Genomic DNA, 17,952 nt, shown 5'->3' on the forward strand with positions numbered 1-17,952 from the left:
CTGTGTAGTATTCCATTGTGTAAATGTACCACAGCTTTTTAATCCACTCATCTGCTGATGGGTACTTGGGCTGTTTCCAAATTGTAGCTATTATAAATTGTGCTGCTATGAACATTGAGGTGCATATATTCTTTCTAATTGGTGTTTCTGGTTTCTTAAAATTTTAACAACAATTCCTTAGTATAATAAATGTTTGTGTGTTCAATTTATCTGATGGTCTCATTTTTAATTTGCAATTAATTTGCTTGAATTAAGACTCAAACAAGGTACACCCACTGCATTATATTAATCTCAGCATATGTTTTATTGATATGCTTTTCCCTTTTGTGATCATTCCTTTGACAAAGTAAATGTTCTTTTTATTCTTAGGTCTTAAAAATGAGCTATAACAAAGTCCGAAAGCTTCAGAAGGATACTTTTTATGGCCTCAGGAGCTTAACACGTTTGCATATTGACCACAACAATATTGAGTTCATAAACCCAGAGGTTTTTTATGGACTCACCTTTCTCCGACTGGTGCACCTGGAAGGAAATAGGCTCACTAAGCTCCATCCAGACACATTTGTCTCTCTGCGCTACCTCCAGATATTTAAAACATCTTTTATTAAGTACCTATACTTGTCTGATAACTTTCTGAGCTCCCTCCCTCAAGACATGGCCTCCTATATGCCTGATCTGGAAAGCCTCTATCTTCACGGGAACCCCTGGACCTGTGACTGTCATTTAAAATGGTTGTCTGACTGGATACAGGAGAAGCCAGGTATCTATACCATTTATGTCTTTGTCCTAATGCAATAGAAGCAACCTGGCTGGAGGTGCTTTACCAGTAAGTGAGGAGACCAAGGTAATTTAGGTGGGAAGAAACAAAGCCTAAATAATAATCCAGTAATAACAAATTCTCTTAATTCTTTCATGAATTAATTGCTCATTGTTTCAAAGGTTGACGATCCAATCACTACCCCTGGCTTTTGGTAAATGGGGAAATAATAAATGTGTGTGTGTTATTCTTCCCTATACCATAGCCATAAAAACCCTTCCTCTTCTTATCGTCCTTCCAGTCATTCAGTCAATACATAATTCTTGGAACTCTATTTAAGGTTCCAACTCTATTTAAGGTATCACTCTACTGTGGTAGGTGATGGAAATACCAAGGACACTGTCTCTGCTCTAACCACACTTCTAGTGGGTTACAGAAAAGAAAACAATCAGGGTATGAAATGTCCTTTGATGGGGAAAGGATAATTTACCATGAAGAATGAAAGATCCATTCAGGCAGCAAGCAGTTATCATAAACCGGTGTGCCACCGAGAATATAGGGATCCAGAAATGAGCAAGACAGATTAAGGTTCCTGCCTTCGTGGACCTTGCATTCTTAAGTCCATAAGGTAATGACTGAAAGGAACCCCTTGATTTCATCATCAAAGGGGGATGGTTGTTTACTTTGGAAAGAATGATGAGAGCTGGGTTGCCATGTGGGGAAGGTCAGGGGTGAGGGTGCAGTCTACTCTTTGGAGAGGTTTGGCTTGAAGGGAAGGAGGAAGGTGGCAGGCAGATGGAAACGTGCAGTCAAACAGGAGAGGGACTTGAGCATGTTCAAGGTGAAAGGTGACAACACTGCAGAAGGAGCAGATCACGAGCTGAGCAAATGCCCTGAGAAGACGGGGGACAAGAGATCCAACCATAACTGAAGGGGTTTCCTTAGGAGGTAGGAGGAAAAGGGAGGACTAGGTAGACACAGAGGTAGGTGAGTTCCTAGGTCTGGTGGAGGAATCATATCTGATAGCTTTTCCTCCTTCATGAAGTGGTGGGAGGGGTGCCTGAGGGAGGTGGTAGGAAGGGGTCAAGGTTGAAAGCTTGAGAAAAGAGGAAAATGTTTAAAGTTACTGCTGTGAAATATATAAATACATGGCACATACTAGTATATGTATACAGTCATATATGTATGTATGTAGTCAGTTAATATAAGTACTTAAAAGTTAATAAAAAATAATTAACTGAGCGTTGTGAGGTATATTAGGCCAATAAACACCCTCTTTTCTTTCCAGGGGTTTAGAATCTTCTAGGTGAATATACTAAACATATAAAAAGATAATCAGGCTATGAATGTAAAACATCAAACAGTTATATTGAAGATTTTGTTCTATAGAAGCTCAAAGTTAGTAAAAATTATTCTGCCCTGACTAAAAAGGAGAGAAATTGGGCCAGGGCATGAAAGATGCATCGACAGGAAAAGAACAACTAAGAGAGGAAGAAGCAGGGAGGCAACGCGCTCAGTTTGTGCTGGCATTGTGCTAGTTGCTTTCTATTCAACGCTCACAATAATCCTCAATTTATAGATGAAGAAACTGAGGCATGGAAAAGTTAGGTATCTTCGGCTTGACATTTAGACCTTTACACCTCAATTTTCTCAGCTGCACTATAGGAATAATAATAATAACTGGAAAGAATAGTTAAAGTAGCACGCAAAGTGCTTAGCACAATGTATGACATGAAATAAGCACGCAATAAGTGTGTTATCATTATTTTCTTTACCACCCAGGTCACACAGCTAAACTCAAAAAGCAGAAGCCTAAAGTCCGGATCTTTTTCTAAAATGTATTTGGGATAAAAACTCTGCTTTATACATAAAGGCAGATAATACGTTTCATGAGGAGGGCAATGAATGGCCCAGTTTTTCTGGCATAGGGTCAGTGTAGATGCAAGGTGTTTTGAAACCAGTTGGGGGAGTGCTGAATCCTAGGCTAAAATGTTTATACTTTAAAAAAAGGAAGATTTTACAGTGAAGGATTTTGAACAGTTTCCTACTGAAACTTGTTTCAGGGATCAGCAATCTGTGAGTGTGAGCAGTAGACAGGGTGGACCAGAGTGGGCAGAAACAGGAACCCACCCAGGACATGCTCGGGTGGTTCACATCTGGGGAATGACGGGTCGAACTGTGAGTGACCACACCTGGGTATAGCTTCACAGACGTTTGAAAGGCAGTAGGAATTGAGTGGGGGCTTCTCAATACTTTTAGATACCATGGAGAGATAAAGGGAGATGAGGAATTAGAAAGAACGACGGGATTTCATGTGGTTGTTGGCTGGGCTATAAGGGGAGGATAGTGAGCAAATAGAGAAAACTTATGTGAGAAATGCAGCGGTGAAAAGAGGAAAGAAAGATGACACCCACAGGGAGAGAGCTGTGTACCCAGACAGAAAATGAGCTGTGCTCAGGTCCTACAAGGTGTCAGACTTCCTTGCCATTTTGCTAAGTACATGCTCTGGTAATAAAGTCAGGCTAGTATATATTTTGTTAGCAGTTTACATTTCAGTGGTAGAATACACCACTGTAGGAATCAGTTATTCTGTGTACTAGAGCCCAGGAATTGGCCCACTACAGCCCACGTGCCAAATCCAGCCCTCAACAAACTTTTGTAAGAAGTTTTATTGGAACACAGTGATGCCTCAGTTTTACATGTCATCTATGGCTGCTTTGGTGCCACAGTGGTATAGTTGAGTCATTGGGTCAGAGAACTATGGTCCACAAAATCTAAAATCTTTACCATCTTGCCCTTACACAAGAAGTTTGCTGACCCTGGCCTAGAGAACAGCCTGAGCCTCTGTAGCCCTAGTGTGTAGCTGGGCACACCAGGTCTTCCCAGGGTGCTCCTTGCCCAATTTCAGCCTCATTTCCTTCCTTTCCAACTCCCAGCCACCCTCCCATCACAGACACACCCAACCTGTTTTACCACCTCGTACCTGCAGCTTTCCTGCCTGGAGCACTTTCCTTCCTTTTCTGCCTGATGGACTCCCAGCCAGCAAACTCTGCTCACCTCTCACCTTTTCTGGGAAGCCTGGCTATTTCTCCACACCCCGCATTCCTGTAGAATATTCATGTCACCACTTTGTCCACTTCTGTTCTTGAATGGACACATTTTATTATGTTTATTAGTACTAGATGTCTGTTGCCTTTTCTAAGTCTAATTTATCTATCCTGAGCCCCTAGAATGTGCCGAGGACATAGTAGGTCCTCAATTTTTGCTAAACTAAGCTTTTATCAATCAAGAAGACATTTTGATGATGTTTACAAATGTCCACTACTCATCAATGGTCTTAATATGCCCCAAAACTCTTTGTGTGTGTATGTGTATATGTCTATTATATATATTGTATAAAGTAATAATTAGATAAACCCATGAGGGCTAACGTCTTTCAGTCATGTCTAATTGATGATAGTCTTACAACCCTCGTGAATCAGTCACATCAACTTCTGCTTTGAAATGTTTTTCATCTGTTCCACGAGATTTGCCAGTTTCTTGTGCCTCCAGTTGCCTTACTTGGTGTTCTTTTGCATGCATGTCATCTATTTGTATTCTTCCATTTTTTAGGTTCCAGACAGCTCCTGGGGTTGCTTTTCTATAAAATACAGATCTGTGGCCATTCCTCTGATAAAAATGTGTTTTACAAATATTAAATTTGTGTCCTGCTGTTTGCTCTGTTTCTATACTTTTTTACATTCATAATGACTTTTTGTTTTAATGCCAAAACATAGTGTAACCTTAATAAAAACATTTTAGGTGGAAAATTTAATATATGTAGTCCCAATAGCACATGTGGCTCAATAAAAACACTGCAATAGAAATGACAGTACTTGTATGTGTGCAGGCACTGGTAGCTCTATCAACACTGCCTGCTGTTCAGCTGCCACTGAAAAACACCTTCAGTCAAAAGACTTTATCTCAGTTTATTAAAAACATGGTCTTAGAAATAGGCTTGCCTCCCTGCCTTCCTAAAATCTTTCCTGAGCATCAATTGGCCAGGCCTGGGACACATAGATGAACAAGCATGGAGCTCACAGTCTTGTGGGAAGGCGGACAACTAGACAAGTTGTTGTAATAGCCGGTGAGGAGGGGTAGGATAAAAGAAGTGGGAAATACCAGAACGTAAAGCAGGGAGCCCATCTGGAAGAAGTGTTGTTTGGCTGGGCCCTGAAGGATGTAAGTAGTTAGGGTTAGAGAGGGGTGTCAGACCATGTGTATGGGAAGTGGAAGCAACATCACATGCCAGATCCTGATGGGACGTGGTAGAGATGGGGAATGGAAAGCATTTCTGTGTGATTGGAACCTAGAGTGACAGAGGGAATGGAAGTGATAGAGGGAATAATCAGATTTGCATCTGAGGCACAATACCTGATGGCCAGGGCCTGCTAACTCTGGTCCAGGTGCTAGCAATAATAAGCAGAGCAAGATGTGCACCGGATTCTGTGACAGGTTTTAATTAAGCCGGAGTCTGCCATGTCCTCTGCTCTTGCAGGGTCTGAGCCCCCGGTCACATACAACTGGTTGGTAAGTGGGGGAGTGAGAAGAGCCCCTCCTGCAGGCTCTAAGGTACGCAGGCTTGCCAGCTACCCATTCTGCATAGGCTTAGGCTCTAAAACCTGCTGAAGAAAGCTGAGCAGCTAGATCTACCTGGCATTACTTGTCACACTAAAGTACATATTGAGTCCATGGTCCAAGGGTCTTCTTAAGCCTTTGAGAGGACTTGTGCATAAGTGGAAGGTGATGGGACCCTGTCCAGCCACTCCAGTAATTGAGATTTTCTAGAAGTCTAGTTCTTCTAAATGTTGTGTCTTGTGCATGAGATGGGAGCTACTGCACGGAACAGCATGGAAGTCCCCAGCTGCACATGTGGAAAGTAAAACTCTGTACTCTTACCAAGTATCAGTGACCAGTCATTTTAAATAAGTGGTCAGGCATGTGATATGGGATACCTGAAAGAGGGGCTTCTATGATTTGTAAAGGCTTGGGCTGCTCCTAGCACTATAAGACTTTCATGCTTTGGATTTCACCAAAATGTCAGATCTTTGAAGGGCTGCCCCATTGCTTGGGTACAATATTCTCCCTCATTAGACCTGATCCTTCTCCAATAGACTCATGCTCATACTGTGTCTTCCTTCGCTCTTCCACTCAGTCACACTTCATGCTCGACCAAATCCTTGCCTCCTACTGATTGGTTCTACCTGATTCATTATCTCCTGCATCATCTGTTTCTCTGCATTCTATTTTTTTTTTTTTTAGAAAATTGTGAAAGGCAGTTCTTTTTATTTTATAAAATATATTTTACTGATTTTTTACAAAGAGGAAGGGAGAGGGATAGAGAGTTAGAAACATGGATGAGAGAGAAACATTGATCAGCTGCCTCCTGCACACCTCCACTGGGGATGTGCCCGCAACCAAGGTACATGCCCTTGACCGGAATCAAACCTGGGACCTTTCAATCCACAGGCCGATGCTCTATCCACTGAGCCAAACCGGTTAGGGCAACATCCTTTTTTTTTTTAATTATCTTTTTTGTTGAAAGTATTACATATGTCTTCCCTCCCCTCCCCTGCCCCGACCTCCCTCTGCCTCTTACCCCATCCACCAGGCCTTCACTGAATTATTGTCTGTGTCCATGGGTTATGCACATATGCATATAAGTTCTTTGGTTAACCTCTTCCTGCCTTCTCTCACCACCCTTCCCTCTGAGATTCAACAGTCTGTCCCATGTTTCTATGTCTCTGGATCTGTTTTGTTCATCAGTTTATCTTGGTCATTAGATTCCACATAAGAGTGAGATCATGTGATACTTGTCTTTCTCTGACTGGCTTATTTCTCTTAGCATAATGCTTTCTAGGTCCCTCCTTGCTGTCTCAAAGGGTAAGAGATCCTTCTTTTGTACAGCTGCATAGTATTCCACTGTATAAATGTATCACAGCTTTTTTTATCCACTCATATACTGATGGGCACTTGGGCTGTTTCCAGATCTTAGCTATTATAAATAGTGCTGCTATGAACATAGGGGTAGCTAGACCAGGTCAAGATATCTTGTAATTCAATTATTGTTCTTTTGGATAATGGAAAGTAACTTGGGTTTTTAATGATATCCAAGGACTTAAAATTTATCAAACATGTTATCTTTTAAAGGACAATGAAGGTTTATGACTCAAAACATTAAATGAGCAAATAGAACTGAATTACTGTTAATAAAAAAAGTAACAAACATAAGCATGTCATTTAGTTTCCCCAGATAAGAAAGCTCTCTATTCAACTAATACTTATTGAGTAGCACATATGTCTCAGGCACTTTCTACAAGACAGACAAAATCTTTGTGCCTATGAATATAATATTATGGCAGCATATATAGATAATATGTTTTTTTAGAAATCAACCCAAGGACAAAAAAAATTAGGAAACTTCCTATTAAACATTAAAATTTCCAAATTGTTGTTTTAAATTCTAGTAGAAGCTATTGCTTCAAAGTATTCAAATATTAATTCATAGAGACCACAACTAGCAATAATTCAATTGTCATTTTTCCTAGATATCATAAAATGCAAAAAAGACAGAAGTCTCTCCAGTTCTCAGCAATGTCCACTCTGCATGAACCCCAGGACCTCTAAAGGCAAGCCCTTAGCTACAGTCCCAGCTGCAGCTTTCCTGTGTGTCAAGCCAACCATTGATCCATCTCTGAAACTGAAGAGCTGGACTGTTGTGGAAGACAGCAATTCTGTGTCCATCTCTCCCCAAAAGTTCATGGCACCCTTCGGCTCCCTCATTTTGAATATGACAGACCAGTCTGGGAATGAAGCTAACATGGCCTGTAGTATCCAAAAGCCATCAAGGACATCATCTATTGCATTCACTGAAGACAATGACTACATCACATTAAATACATCATTTTCTACAATTCTGGTGTGTAACATAGACTATAGTCACATTCGGCCAGTGTGGCAAATTCTGGCTTTGTACAGTGACTCTCCTCTGATACTAGAAAGAAGCCACTTGGTCACTGAAACACCACAACTCTACTACCAATATAAACAGATGGCTCCTAAGCCTGAAGACATCTTTACCAACATAGAGGCTGGTCTCAGAGCAGATCCTCCTTGGTTAATGCAAGAACAAATTTCCTTGCAGCTAAACAGAACTGCCACCACACTCAATACATTGCAGATCCAGTTCTCCAGTGATGCTCAGGTCACTTTACCACGGTCAGAGATGGGGCCAGTAAGACACAAATGGACCATGATTCTCAGGGATAGCAATACTAAGCTGGAACACACTGTTGTGGCTGGTGGGACCATTGACTTAGACTGCCCAGGCCAAGGAGACCCCGCCCCACATTTGGAGTGGCTTCTGGCTGATGGGAGTAAAGTGAGAGCCCCATATGTTAGTGAGGATGGAAGAATCCTTATAGACAAAACTGGAAAACTGGAACTCCAGATGGCTGATAGTTTTGACACAGGCACTTACAACTGCATAAGCACCAATTACGCTGATGCAGATATTCTTACTTATAGGATTACTGTGGTAGAGCCCTACACAGAACCCTTTCATGAAAACGGGGCTCATCATACCGTTTTCATTGGTGAAACACTTGACCTTCCATGCCATTCCACTGGTGTCCCAGATGCCTCTATTAGCTGGGTTCTCCCAGGAAACACTGTGCTCTCTCAGTCCTCAAGAGAGAAACAGATTCTCAATGGCACACTACGAATATTACAGGTCACCCCAAAAGACCAGGGTTATTATCGTTGTGTTGCAGCCAACCCATCAGGGGTTGATTTTTTGATTAATCAAGTTTCAGTCAAAATAAAAGGGCCAAGCCCAGTGGAGCATAACATAGAAATGGATGGATCTGGATTTGATGAGCCCGATCCCACTGTGCACCTGAAGGACCCACCAGCTGCACAACCCCTGACATCTGCTCCAATGGGAGGTGAGGCTGGAAAGCAAGTCTTGAGCACAAGTACAAGTAAGAAGCACAATCATCGGGATTTAAGACCTCGGCAGCGTGGAGACTCAACAAACCGACGTTTCAGGGAGCAGAGGAGGCAGTTCCCACCCTCTGCTCAGAGAATTGACCCACGACGCTGGGCAGAATTTCTGGAGAAAGCTAAAAAGAAGACAATGCCACAGAATCAAGAAAATTCCACAGCGAGGCCACCTCCACAGGTCACCCAACTCCTAAAAATACCTGGTGAGGAAGGGGACTCTTCGGGCATGCTTCCTCCAGATGAGGAATTGATGGTCCTCACAACTAAAGTGTCCAGTGTTCTGGAAAGGACAGTGCCTGATGGTTCCAGAAAAATATCTGATAGCCCCGTGGCAACTGTAATTACTGGTACTGAAGTCTCCCCAGTTGTCAGTCCACAGTTGCCACCACCTGAAAAACAAATAGATTTTAAACTATCTACTACTATTGAAGCTACAGCCATATCAAGGAACATAAACCCAACCACATCAAGCAAAATGCAAGACACAAACAACCAACATGTATCCACTGTCTTTCCTCTACTACCTGAGACAACTCGATTTCAGGATGCTGACGACGCGGGGAGGAGAAGAGAGCATTTGCAAAGTGCACCCCCAATAACAGTGGGGACGAAGATCAAAGATGTCAATACCAAAATACTTAGTAATGCTAACAGCAAAACTGGTATAGTCTTAAGATCGGAAAATGCCACAAATGGTCACCAGCCATCTGTAACAGGAAGAAGTGAACCCAGAAGCAGTTACTTCAATTCTCACGTGACTCAAAAGCTTAGCACCTCAAGGCTCCCTTCAGGCCCATACAGTGCTGCTCACTCTCAGATACAGACCCCTAGGAATAATGCAACTAATAATGCACTGTCCAGACGCTTTGGCAGACGGAGGAAAATCTGGGGGAGAGGGCGAATTATCCGTCCATACAGAACTCCAGTCCTCCCATGGCAGAGACGTGGCTTTGTGAGGCCACCATCCAGGGGGTCTTCTGAAGAAAGTACCACAGAGCTCAGCGCCGTGTGCCAGTCCTGTGCTCCCATAGAGAAGCTCACCACTCCCACCTCTGAGGGAGCAACCTTGTCTTCTCCAACTTCTTCTCCCATCACCCTCCCCAAAGCTGACATTGCCAGGGTCATAGCAGCAGAGCCTACAACCCTAGTCTACAACCTTAGCCCATCATTGCTACCTGATAGCAAAGCAAATGTAGTTACTGAGAAAACACCACCCACGGTAAAAGATTTCAGTGCTGAAAGTACCCAAGTGGTTCCACCTGGTGCAGTCATGACTCATGCCCCAACATCCGTAACTATGGAGAAAACTCATGGAACAAATGTTGGTTACCCAAGTGTGTCTAACATCAGTGAAGCTAAACGAGATTCAATGATTACATCACCACTTCCAGGTCCTGCCACTGAACCATCTATGCCTATGACTAGAGCCCTTACAAGACTTTCAAGAAGGAAAATTCCCTGGCGTCAGATCTTTGTAAATAACCATATCCAAACAGGGAGCTTAAAGAGTCAGCATACATTTGGTTCACAAGAAAGCACAGCCACAGTGCTTTCTCAAGCCTCTCCTGCTTTACCCACAGATAACGTTTCCCCCTTTCACTTCACAGCACACTCAGCAAATGTGATGCAAATTCCATCTGTAACACTGGCTACTGCTCTGCACAGTGCCACCCCCACACCCCATCCTAGAAGTCTTCCCGCAGTAGGAGAGCTGCCCTTCCCACCCGTTTCCCCAACACTTCGTAGTAGCTCAAGCAAGGAACCCCATACAAATTTCATATCAGTGCAAATAGCCACGCTGACAAGTCCTCTTACTGCCCCTGCTTCTATCACTATTAATAAAACCCAAGTAACCAGACCCAGCACAGGAGAAGTACAAAGCAAAAAGGAGCATCCAAGCAGGAAGGACCCAAGCAGCTCTGCCAGCCTGAGTTCTGGCTTCACTACGCCCCCTGCTGTGACGCTCCCTGCTCCAACCACAGCAGAAACTGCAGCTGAGCCCAGTGTCTCTGCTTTCACTAGTCCCCGCCTAGAAAACACCAAGAGAATGGCAGGCACAATTGATCTTTATTCAAGAACACTTAATAGGACAGATGTAATTGAAGAACCATCCCAAGAGACTACTCAGACTTCGAAGAGCACAACTGCTTCTGAAAGCACTTCGCCCAGCACATTGCACCAGAGGCCCACAGCCAGGGACACACCCATTGGACACCTAGCCGTGCCACCGCTCCTAAGCAGCAGTGCCGCCCCAATGCCAGTCTCCTCCTCCCCTCCCCCGGGTAACCCGAGCGCAGTTACCAACAATGTGGCAACTCCCCCTTTTCGGAGGAAGACAAATACAATGTTCCAGCTGCCTGAACCTTCAAGTAGCAATGCTAATTCACAGCAATTAGCAGCAGAGGTTACAACATCTCCCAAGGCTCATCCAAATGCCAAGTTCACATTTGGAACCACCTACTTTATCTACTCTAGTCTGGTACCTTTTACTCCTATGCCAGCACAAATAACATTTAAACCACAGAATTCTAAATTGACTCCTTCTGTCAGGTCAGAAAACCACTTTTGGAATAAGTCCTACCTGGAAATTGCCCCAAAAGGCAAAATGCCAGGGGTGAGCATGTTGCCTACTCCAGGCTTGCCAGAGGACAACACTCATGCTCCAAATTGGGACATACAGAAGACTGCAAAGAGTGGCTCCGATAAGACACCGGCTCAGAAAATAACAACTCCTGAACTTCTTCCCTTTGAGCCTTTGTCTAGGAATATATTCGAAAGGCCCAGAATAGTTGGAGGAAAGGCAGCGAGTTTTACTGTCCCGGCCGACTCAGATGCCTTTCTTCCTTGTGAGGCTGTGGGAAACCCACTGCCTACCATCCACTGGACCAGAGTCTCATTAGGTATTTAAAAGTTTGTCTTTTTTAGTTAAGAAACAAGGGAAAGAGTGTGTAATGTTTCAGGGTTACACACCCAATGAATCAGTTTCAAGTTTCTCCAAAATACTGAAACTATTACTATCCTCATTTGACATTTACTGCATGGCTTTCTTGCTCATTCGAAGGTTTTAAAACATGTTAACTAGGAACATTTTTTGAAATGCTCTGAAAGCTGATCCAAATAGATATGATTTGAAAAAGAGGTAATTGTCATTTTATTGAACCATTGGGCTTTTAAATGAAAGCTATGGGGATAAAAAAAATTCTAGGAATAATTTTAGCAATGTGAAGACTAGGTATCTTAATTTTAAATATATTTGTTTTTAGTAGTCTAACAAAAAAGATAGCTTTCCTCTTGAGACTTCCACTTGAACAATTTGTTTTCTATCTAAACTTTGATGACCTGTGGCTGTATATTTCTTTCTCTTTTCAGGGCTTGATTTGTCTACAAGGAAACAGAATAGCAGGTTCCAGGTGCTCCCCAATGGCACCCTGTCCATACAGAGGGTGGACATTCAGGACCGTGGACAGTACCTGTGCTCAGCATCCAATCCATTTGGCAAAGACCACCTTCAGGTCACCTTGTCTGTGGTTTCCTATCCCCCCAGGATCCTGGAGAGACATACCAAAGAGATCACAGTCCATTCCGGAAGCACTGCGGAACTGCAGTGCAGAGCTGAAGGTAGGCCAATGCCTAAGATTTCCTGGATTCTCCCAAACCAAACAGTAGTCTCAGAATCATCCAAAGGGAATTGGCAGGCCCTGGTGACATCTGACGGAACGTTGGTCATCCACAACCTCAGCATTTATGACCGGGGCTTTTACAAATGCATGGCCAGCAACTCCGCTGGCCAGGATTCACTGCTGGTTAAAATGCAAGTCATCGCCGCCCCGCCTGTCATTCTAGAGCAAAGGAGGCAGGTCATTGCAGGGACGTGGGGTGCAAGTTTGAAACTGCCCTGCACTGCAAAAGGAACTCCTCAGCCCAGTGTTCACTGGGTTCTCTCTGATGGCACTGAAGTGAAACCACTACAGCTTATTGATTCCAACTTGTTCTTATTTTCCAATGGGACGCTGTATATAAGAAACATAGCCTCTTCAGACAGGGGCACTTATGAATGCATTGCGACCAGCTCCACTGGCTCCGACAGAAGGGTGGTAATTCTCACAATGGAGGAGCGGGAGACCATCCCCAGGATAGAATCTACATCCCAGACATGGAATGAGGTGAATTTTGGGGACAAATTACTACTGAACTGCTCAGCCATCGGCAAACCCAAACCCAAAATACTCTGGAGGCTGCCATCCAAGGCTGTTGTGGACCAGTGGCACAGGTAAACCACACCTTTGTGTTGATATTACCGTCTTTATCTACTTAGCTGTACAACTTCTGAAATGGAAAGGTGATACAGTGAGTTTTAGACAACAGTTTTATTGAACTTAGACTCTACACATAAACGTAACTCTCTCTAAAGAGGCCTAATCCTTATAAAACAACATAAATTATATATAACCAAACTTTTATCTGCCTAACTCCGAAGGCCAACTTCTTATTGAGTTTATATAGTTAGAAACAATAAAAACCTCATTTATTTTCACGGTTATGACAATTTTAAAATGGTAACTGTGTAAATGTATGCATTTATAATCCCTTGATCAAAAAAAGAGAATTCTTTCAATTCAATCACTCAAGGTCCATTATTTCACTCTTCAAATTCTCCTGTTAACGATTTTAAATTTGAGTATGATCTGTGCTAATCGCATCTGTCTTAAAATTGCAAAGCCCTTTCTGAGCCACGGCATGAAGACCTCCACAAAGTGGAGTATGGCCAGGACGCCAGCGCTCTGATGCCTCAGTCTTTCTCTAACATTCTGTTACAGGCTTGTGGACTCTGATTTTCATCTGATTTTCTATAGAGTTTAAACCATCTTTGAAAAGTAATAATTACAGCTTATGATCACCAATTTTTGTCATTTGCATGACTTTATGCAATGATTTTTATAATATGACAAAAAAGATGGGAGTAAGTATATTTCATATATTTGCTTTTCATTAATAGAGAATACCATGCAGGACAAATTTAACATAATAGATATGAATTTATATTCCTGCTGACAAGTTGAATAGATTTTTCTAGTGGCACACTATAAGTTGGTATTGAATGCTATTAATGAATTTAATTTGTGATCTTTAATTCAAAAGTAAATGTTAAGTTTCAATTTTTGCAAATAATATGTCAAATGTTAATTAAAATTAATTTAAAATGAAAAATACTGAGCTATGAAATGTAAATTTCAGAAGTGACCTATTTGCTTACTATATGTATAGCCATTTATGACATCAAATATTTCCAATGCTTTATCCGTCTTTGCGTCTAATGTAACTCAGCATGTTTCTTTCTTTTTTGCCTTCAAGTAATTATAAGCGTTGCACTAATGTTGAATGCCAGTTCTTTTGTGAAATTAAAATATTTAAATAAATTCCAAGGCACATGGAGATGTATCTTAAATTAGGTCACACATAATTCTGCTGCAAACGATGAAGGAAATGCACTGAGAACTAAGTTTAGAGCAGTGGCTCTGGGACTTTGCTGCACATCAGAATCATTTGGAAACTAAGAATCCAAATGCCAAGGCCACATTCCACATCATATAAATCAGAAGCTCCATGGACCCAGGCTCAGCATTATTTACTACATTATTATACTACACACTAATTTTAATGTGCATCCAAGTTTGAGAATCAGTGCTTTTAGAAAGGATTAGGCAAGAATGATAGCAGGTGGAGTGTAGCATAGTGTACAAAACATGGCTTGAGAACCAGCCCTGGGACCAAAGTAAGTTATGAATTCTCTCTAAATATCAACTTTTAAGCTGAATAGTGGGTAACTTCTTAAAGATTTTAAAGTACTAGTAAATGTAGAGTTCCTGGAAGGTTCCATTTCCTTTATGAAGTGTGCCCATAATGATTTCTACCTTGGTTTACATACCAGAAAAGTTTCTTCCACACTTGAAAAAAAAATTCCAAAAAACATCGGCATGTTTTGTAATGTTCTACTATAATACTCTCCATACTTAAGATGTTTGCTGGAAAATACAAAATGACTTGAGGCTGTTTAACTTGGTTAACAGTTATGCTATGTGAGATTGTCCAGATTCTCTTCAGTTTCACCTACCTGCTTAGCTCATGTTGCCAAAAAATTAGCAGAAAAACCCCCCACAAGATTTCCATCTATGGGTGTTAATCACGTTTTTAGTACCAACTCAATATCCACTGGTCTTTCTGAAAAACTAGGTTTTGTTTTAACAGGAAAGATCTGCCATCTGGGGGTTCATAGTGGTAATGACAGGCTGTGTAGTTGCTTCAGAGAGAAAAAGGAAGCTCTACATACAGTCCAACCCAATGCAAGGACCTGTCGCTTTATGGCCGCCCACAAAGGGCGGACACTACAGCAAGCTTCTAATATGTCTTACACTGGCATTTTCTCTCTTTATAACAAAGGAGAACTTATCTAACCAAGTAACTCTAAATGTTTTATAACTAATATCTTTCTAAAAAGTATAACCTGACATCTTTTCTAACAAGAATGAAAGTTTTTTACTGACATCTTACAGAATAATAATTTGATATGTAAAATGGTCAAAAAGGATATGTCTGGGATTCCACTATTTGTAGCATTCTTCACACCGTTGTAATTTTTAAAAAATTCACCATGTAAAAAAGATTCATTTGAAGTCCATCTGATAAGTACTACTTGTTTGTACTAAATTGTACCTTTTCAGTTAGATAATTTTATCTTTTAGTAACTGGCTTAGAAGACAGTAAATAAGCTAGTCCTGATTTTAATTCTATTGCAACAATTTAAGGAAATGTCCATAAAGTTAAATGCCAATAAGACAACTCCTCTATTTCCTGTCTTTTGCTAATGGCCTCACACTCAAATCATTCTTCTCTCCTTAGAATGGGCAGTCGAATCCACGTCTACCCAAATGGGTCCCTGTTTATTGGATCAATAACAGAAAAAGATGGTGGTGACTACTTGTGTGTGGCAAGAAACAAAATAGGGGATGATCTGATACTGATGCATGTTAGCCTAAAGCTGAGACCTGCCAAAATTGATCACAAGCAACATTTTAAAATGCATGTGTTTCATGGGAAAGACTTCCAAATTGATTGCAAGGCTTCTGGCTCACCAGTGCCCCAGATATCCTGGAGTTTGCCCGATGGAACGGTGATAAATAATGCAATGCAAGCTGATGACAGCAGGTGGCGTACCAGGAGGTATACTCTTTTCGACAATGGAACCTTGTACTTCAACAGGGTTGGGGTAGCAGAGGAAGGGGATTATACTTGCTATGCCCAGAACCCTGTAGGGAAGGATGAAATGAAGGTCCACCTAACGGTCATAACTGCTGCCCCACGGATCAAGCAGGGTTTCAAGGCCAAACCAAGAGTCAGGGCTGGAGACACAGCCACCTTTGACTGTGAGGTTGTTGGGGAACCCAAACCAAAAGTATTTTGGCTGCTGCCTTCCGGTGATATGATTTTATTCTCAAAAAATAGGTACACATTTCATGCCAATGGGTCTTTGTCCATCAACAACGTCAAACTGCTCGATTCTGGAGAGTATGTGTGTGTGGCCCAGAATCCCAGTGGGGATGACACCAAAATGTATAAGCTGGAAGTTCTCTCCAGGCCCCCGTTAATCAATGGTCTGTATACCAACAAAACTGTCATCAAAGCCACCGCCGTGAGGCATTCCAAAAAGCGCTTTGATTGCAGAGCTGAAGGGACACCATCTCCCCAAGTCACGTGGATCATGCCAGACAACATTTTCCTCACCGCCCCATACCATGGAAGCAGAATCACGGTCCATAAAAATGGAACCTTGGAGATTAGGAACGTGAGGCATTCAGATTCAGCCGAGTTTACCTGCGTGGCTCAGAATGAAGGAGGAGAGAGTGTGCTGGTAGTACAGCTGGAAGTACTGGAAATGCTGAGAAGACCAACATTCAGAAATCCATCTAATGAAAAAATATTTGCCCAGGTTGGGAAGCCCACAGCATTGAACTGCTCTGCTGATGGAAACCCACTACCTGAAATAATCTGGATTTTACCGAATGGCACACGGTTTTCCAGGGGACCACACAGCCCTCAGCACCTGACAGCAAGCAGCGGTTCTTTAGTGATTTATAAAACAACTCGGGATGACGCAGGAAAATACCGGTGTGGGGCAAGAAACAAAGTGGGCTATATTGAGAAATTAATTGTATTAGAAATTGGCCAGAAGCCAGTTATTCTTACCAATGCATTGGGAACAGTGTATGGCATCAGTGGGGACTCTCTCTCATTGCACTGTGTGTCAGATGGAAGCCCTAAGCCAGATATCAAGTGGACTGTACCAAGTGGTCATATAATAGACAGACCTCAAATTAGTGGGAAATATATATTGCATGAAAATGGCACTTTAGTCATCAAAGAAGCAACAGCTTATGACAGAGGAAACTATATCTGTAAGGCTCAAAACAGTGTTGGCCATGCACTGGTTACTGTTCCAGTATTGGTTGTAGCCTACCCTCCCCGAATTACAAATCGCCCACCCAGGAGCATCCTCACAAGGACAGGGGCAGCTGTTGAGCTTCATTGTGTGGCCCTGGGCGTCCCCAAGCCGGAAATCACATGGGAGATGCCTGACCACTCCCTGCTGTCAATGGCAAATAGAGGGAGGACACATGGAACTGAGCTTTTCCACCCACAAGGCACCCTAGTCATTCAGAACCCTCAGAGCTCAGACTCCGGGATATACAAGTGCACAGCAAAGAACACACTTGGTAGTGATTCTGCAACAACTTATATGCAAGTGATCTGACATAAAATAACATTTCTTGAATAGTCAACATCTGGACAGTTTACTTTTTTGGAAGAAGTTTAATCAAAGGCAGCGATAGGCATGTAAATGAATTTAAATACATTTACAATATTAAATTTATCATGGACATGCAAAAAAAGACTTGTAAATATATGCATTATGAATTGATACTGATTTCTTTAATGGATCTCAAGACAAATTTTTAACTTAAGGCACTTTTATTTTGCCAACAAATAACAATGAACATTTAGAGAAAACTATCCACTATAAAACAACAAATGGCTAATGTACCTGAATTCATTAAATTGACTTTTTTTTTTTTTAAATTACCAGTTCCCTAGTGTCC

General features: G+C 42.0%; 1 protein-coding gene across 1 annotated transcript in view; it reads left to right on the top strand.

Moving 5' to 3' along the window:
• IGSF10 (immunoglobulin superfamily, member 10) overlaps window positions 1-17,921 on the top strand; it is a 34,111-nt gene extending 16,190 nt beyond the window's left edge. The window contains exons 3-6 of the mRNA XM_005863456.2: window positions 370-760; window positions 7,345-11,700; window positions 12,170-13,070; window positions 15,698-17,921. Of these exons, the coding sequence (XP_005863518.1) occupies window positions 370-760; window positions 7,345-11,700; window positions 12,170-13,070; window positions 15,698-17,606 (7,557 nt within the window). The 3' untranslated portion in view covers window positions 17,607-17,921. The remainder of the gene's footprint in view (window positions 1-369; window positions 761-7,344; window positions 11,701-12,169; window positions 13,071-15,697) is intronic.
• Window positions 17,922-17,952: the final 31 nt, after the last annotated feature.

The sequence above is a fragment of the Myotis brandtii genome, unplaced genomic scaffold (assembly GCF_000412655.1).
Source record: "Myotis brandtii unplaced genomic scaffold, ASM41265v1 scaffold179, whole genome shotgun sequence".
NCBI classification, from domain to species: Eukaryota; Metazoa; Chordata; class Mammalia; order Chiroptera; family Vespertilionidae; genus Myotis; species Myotis brandtii.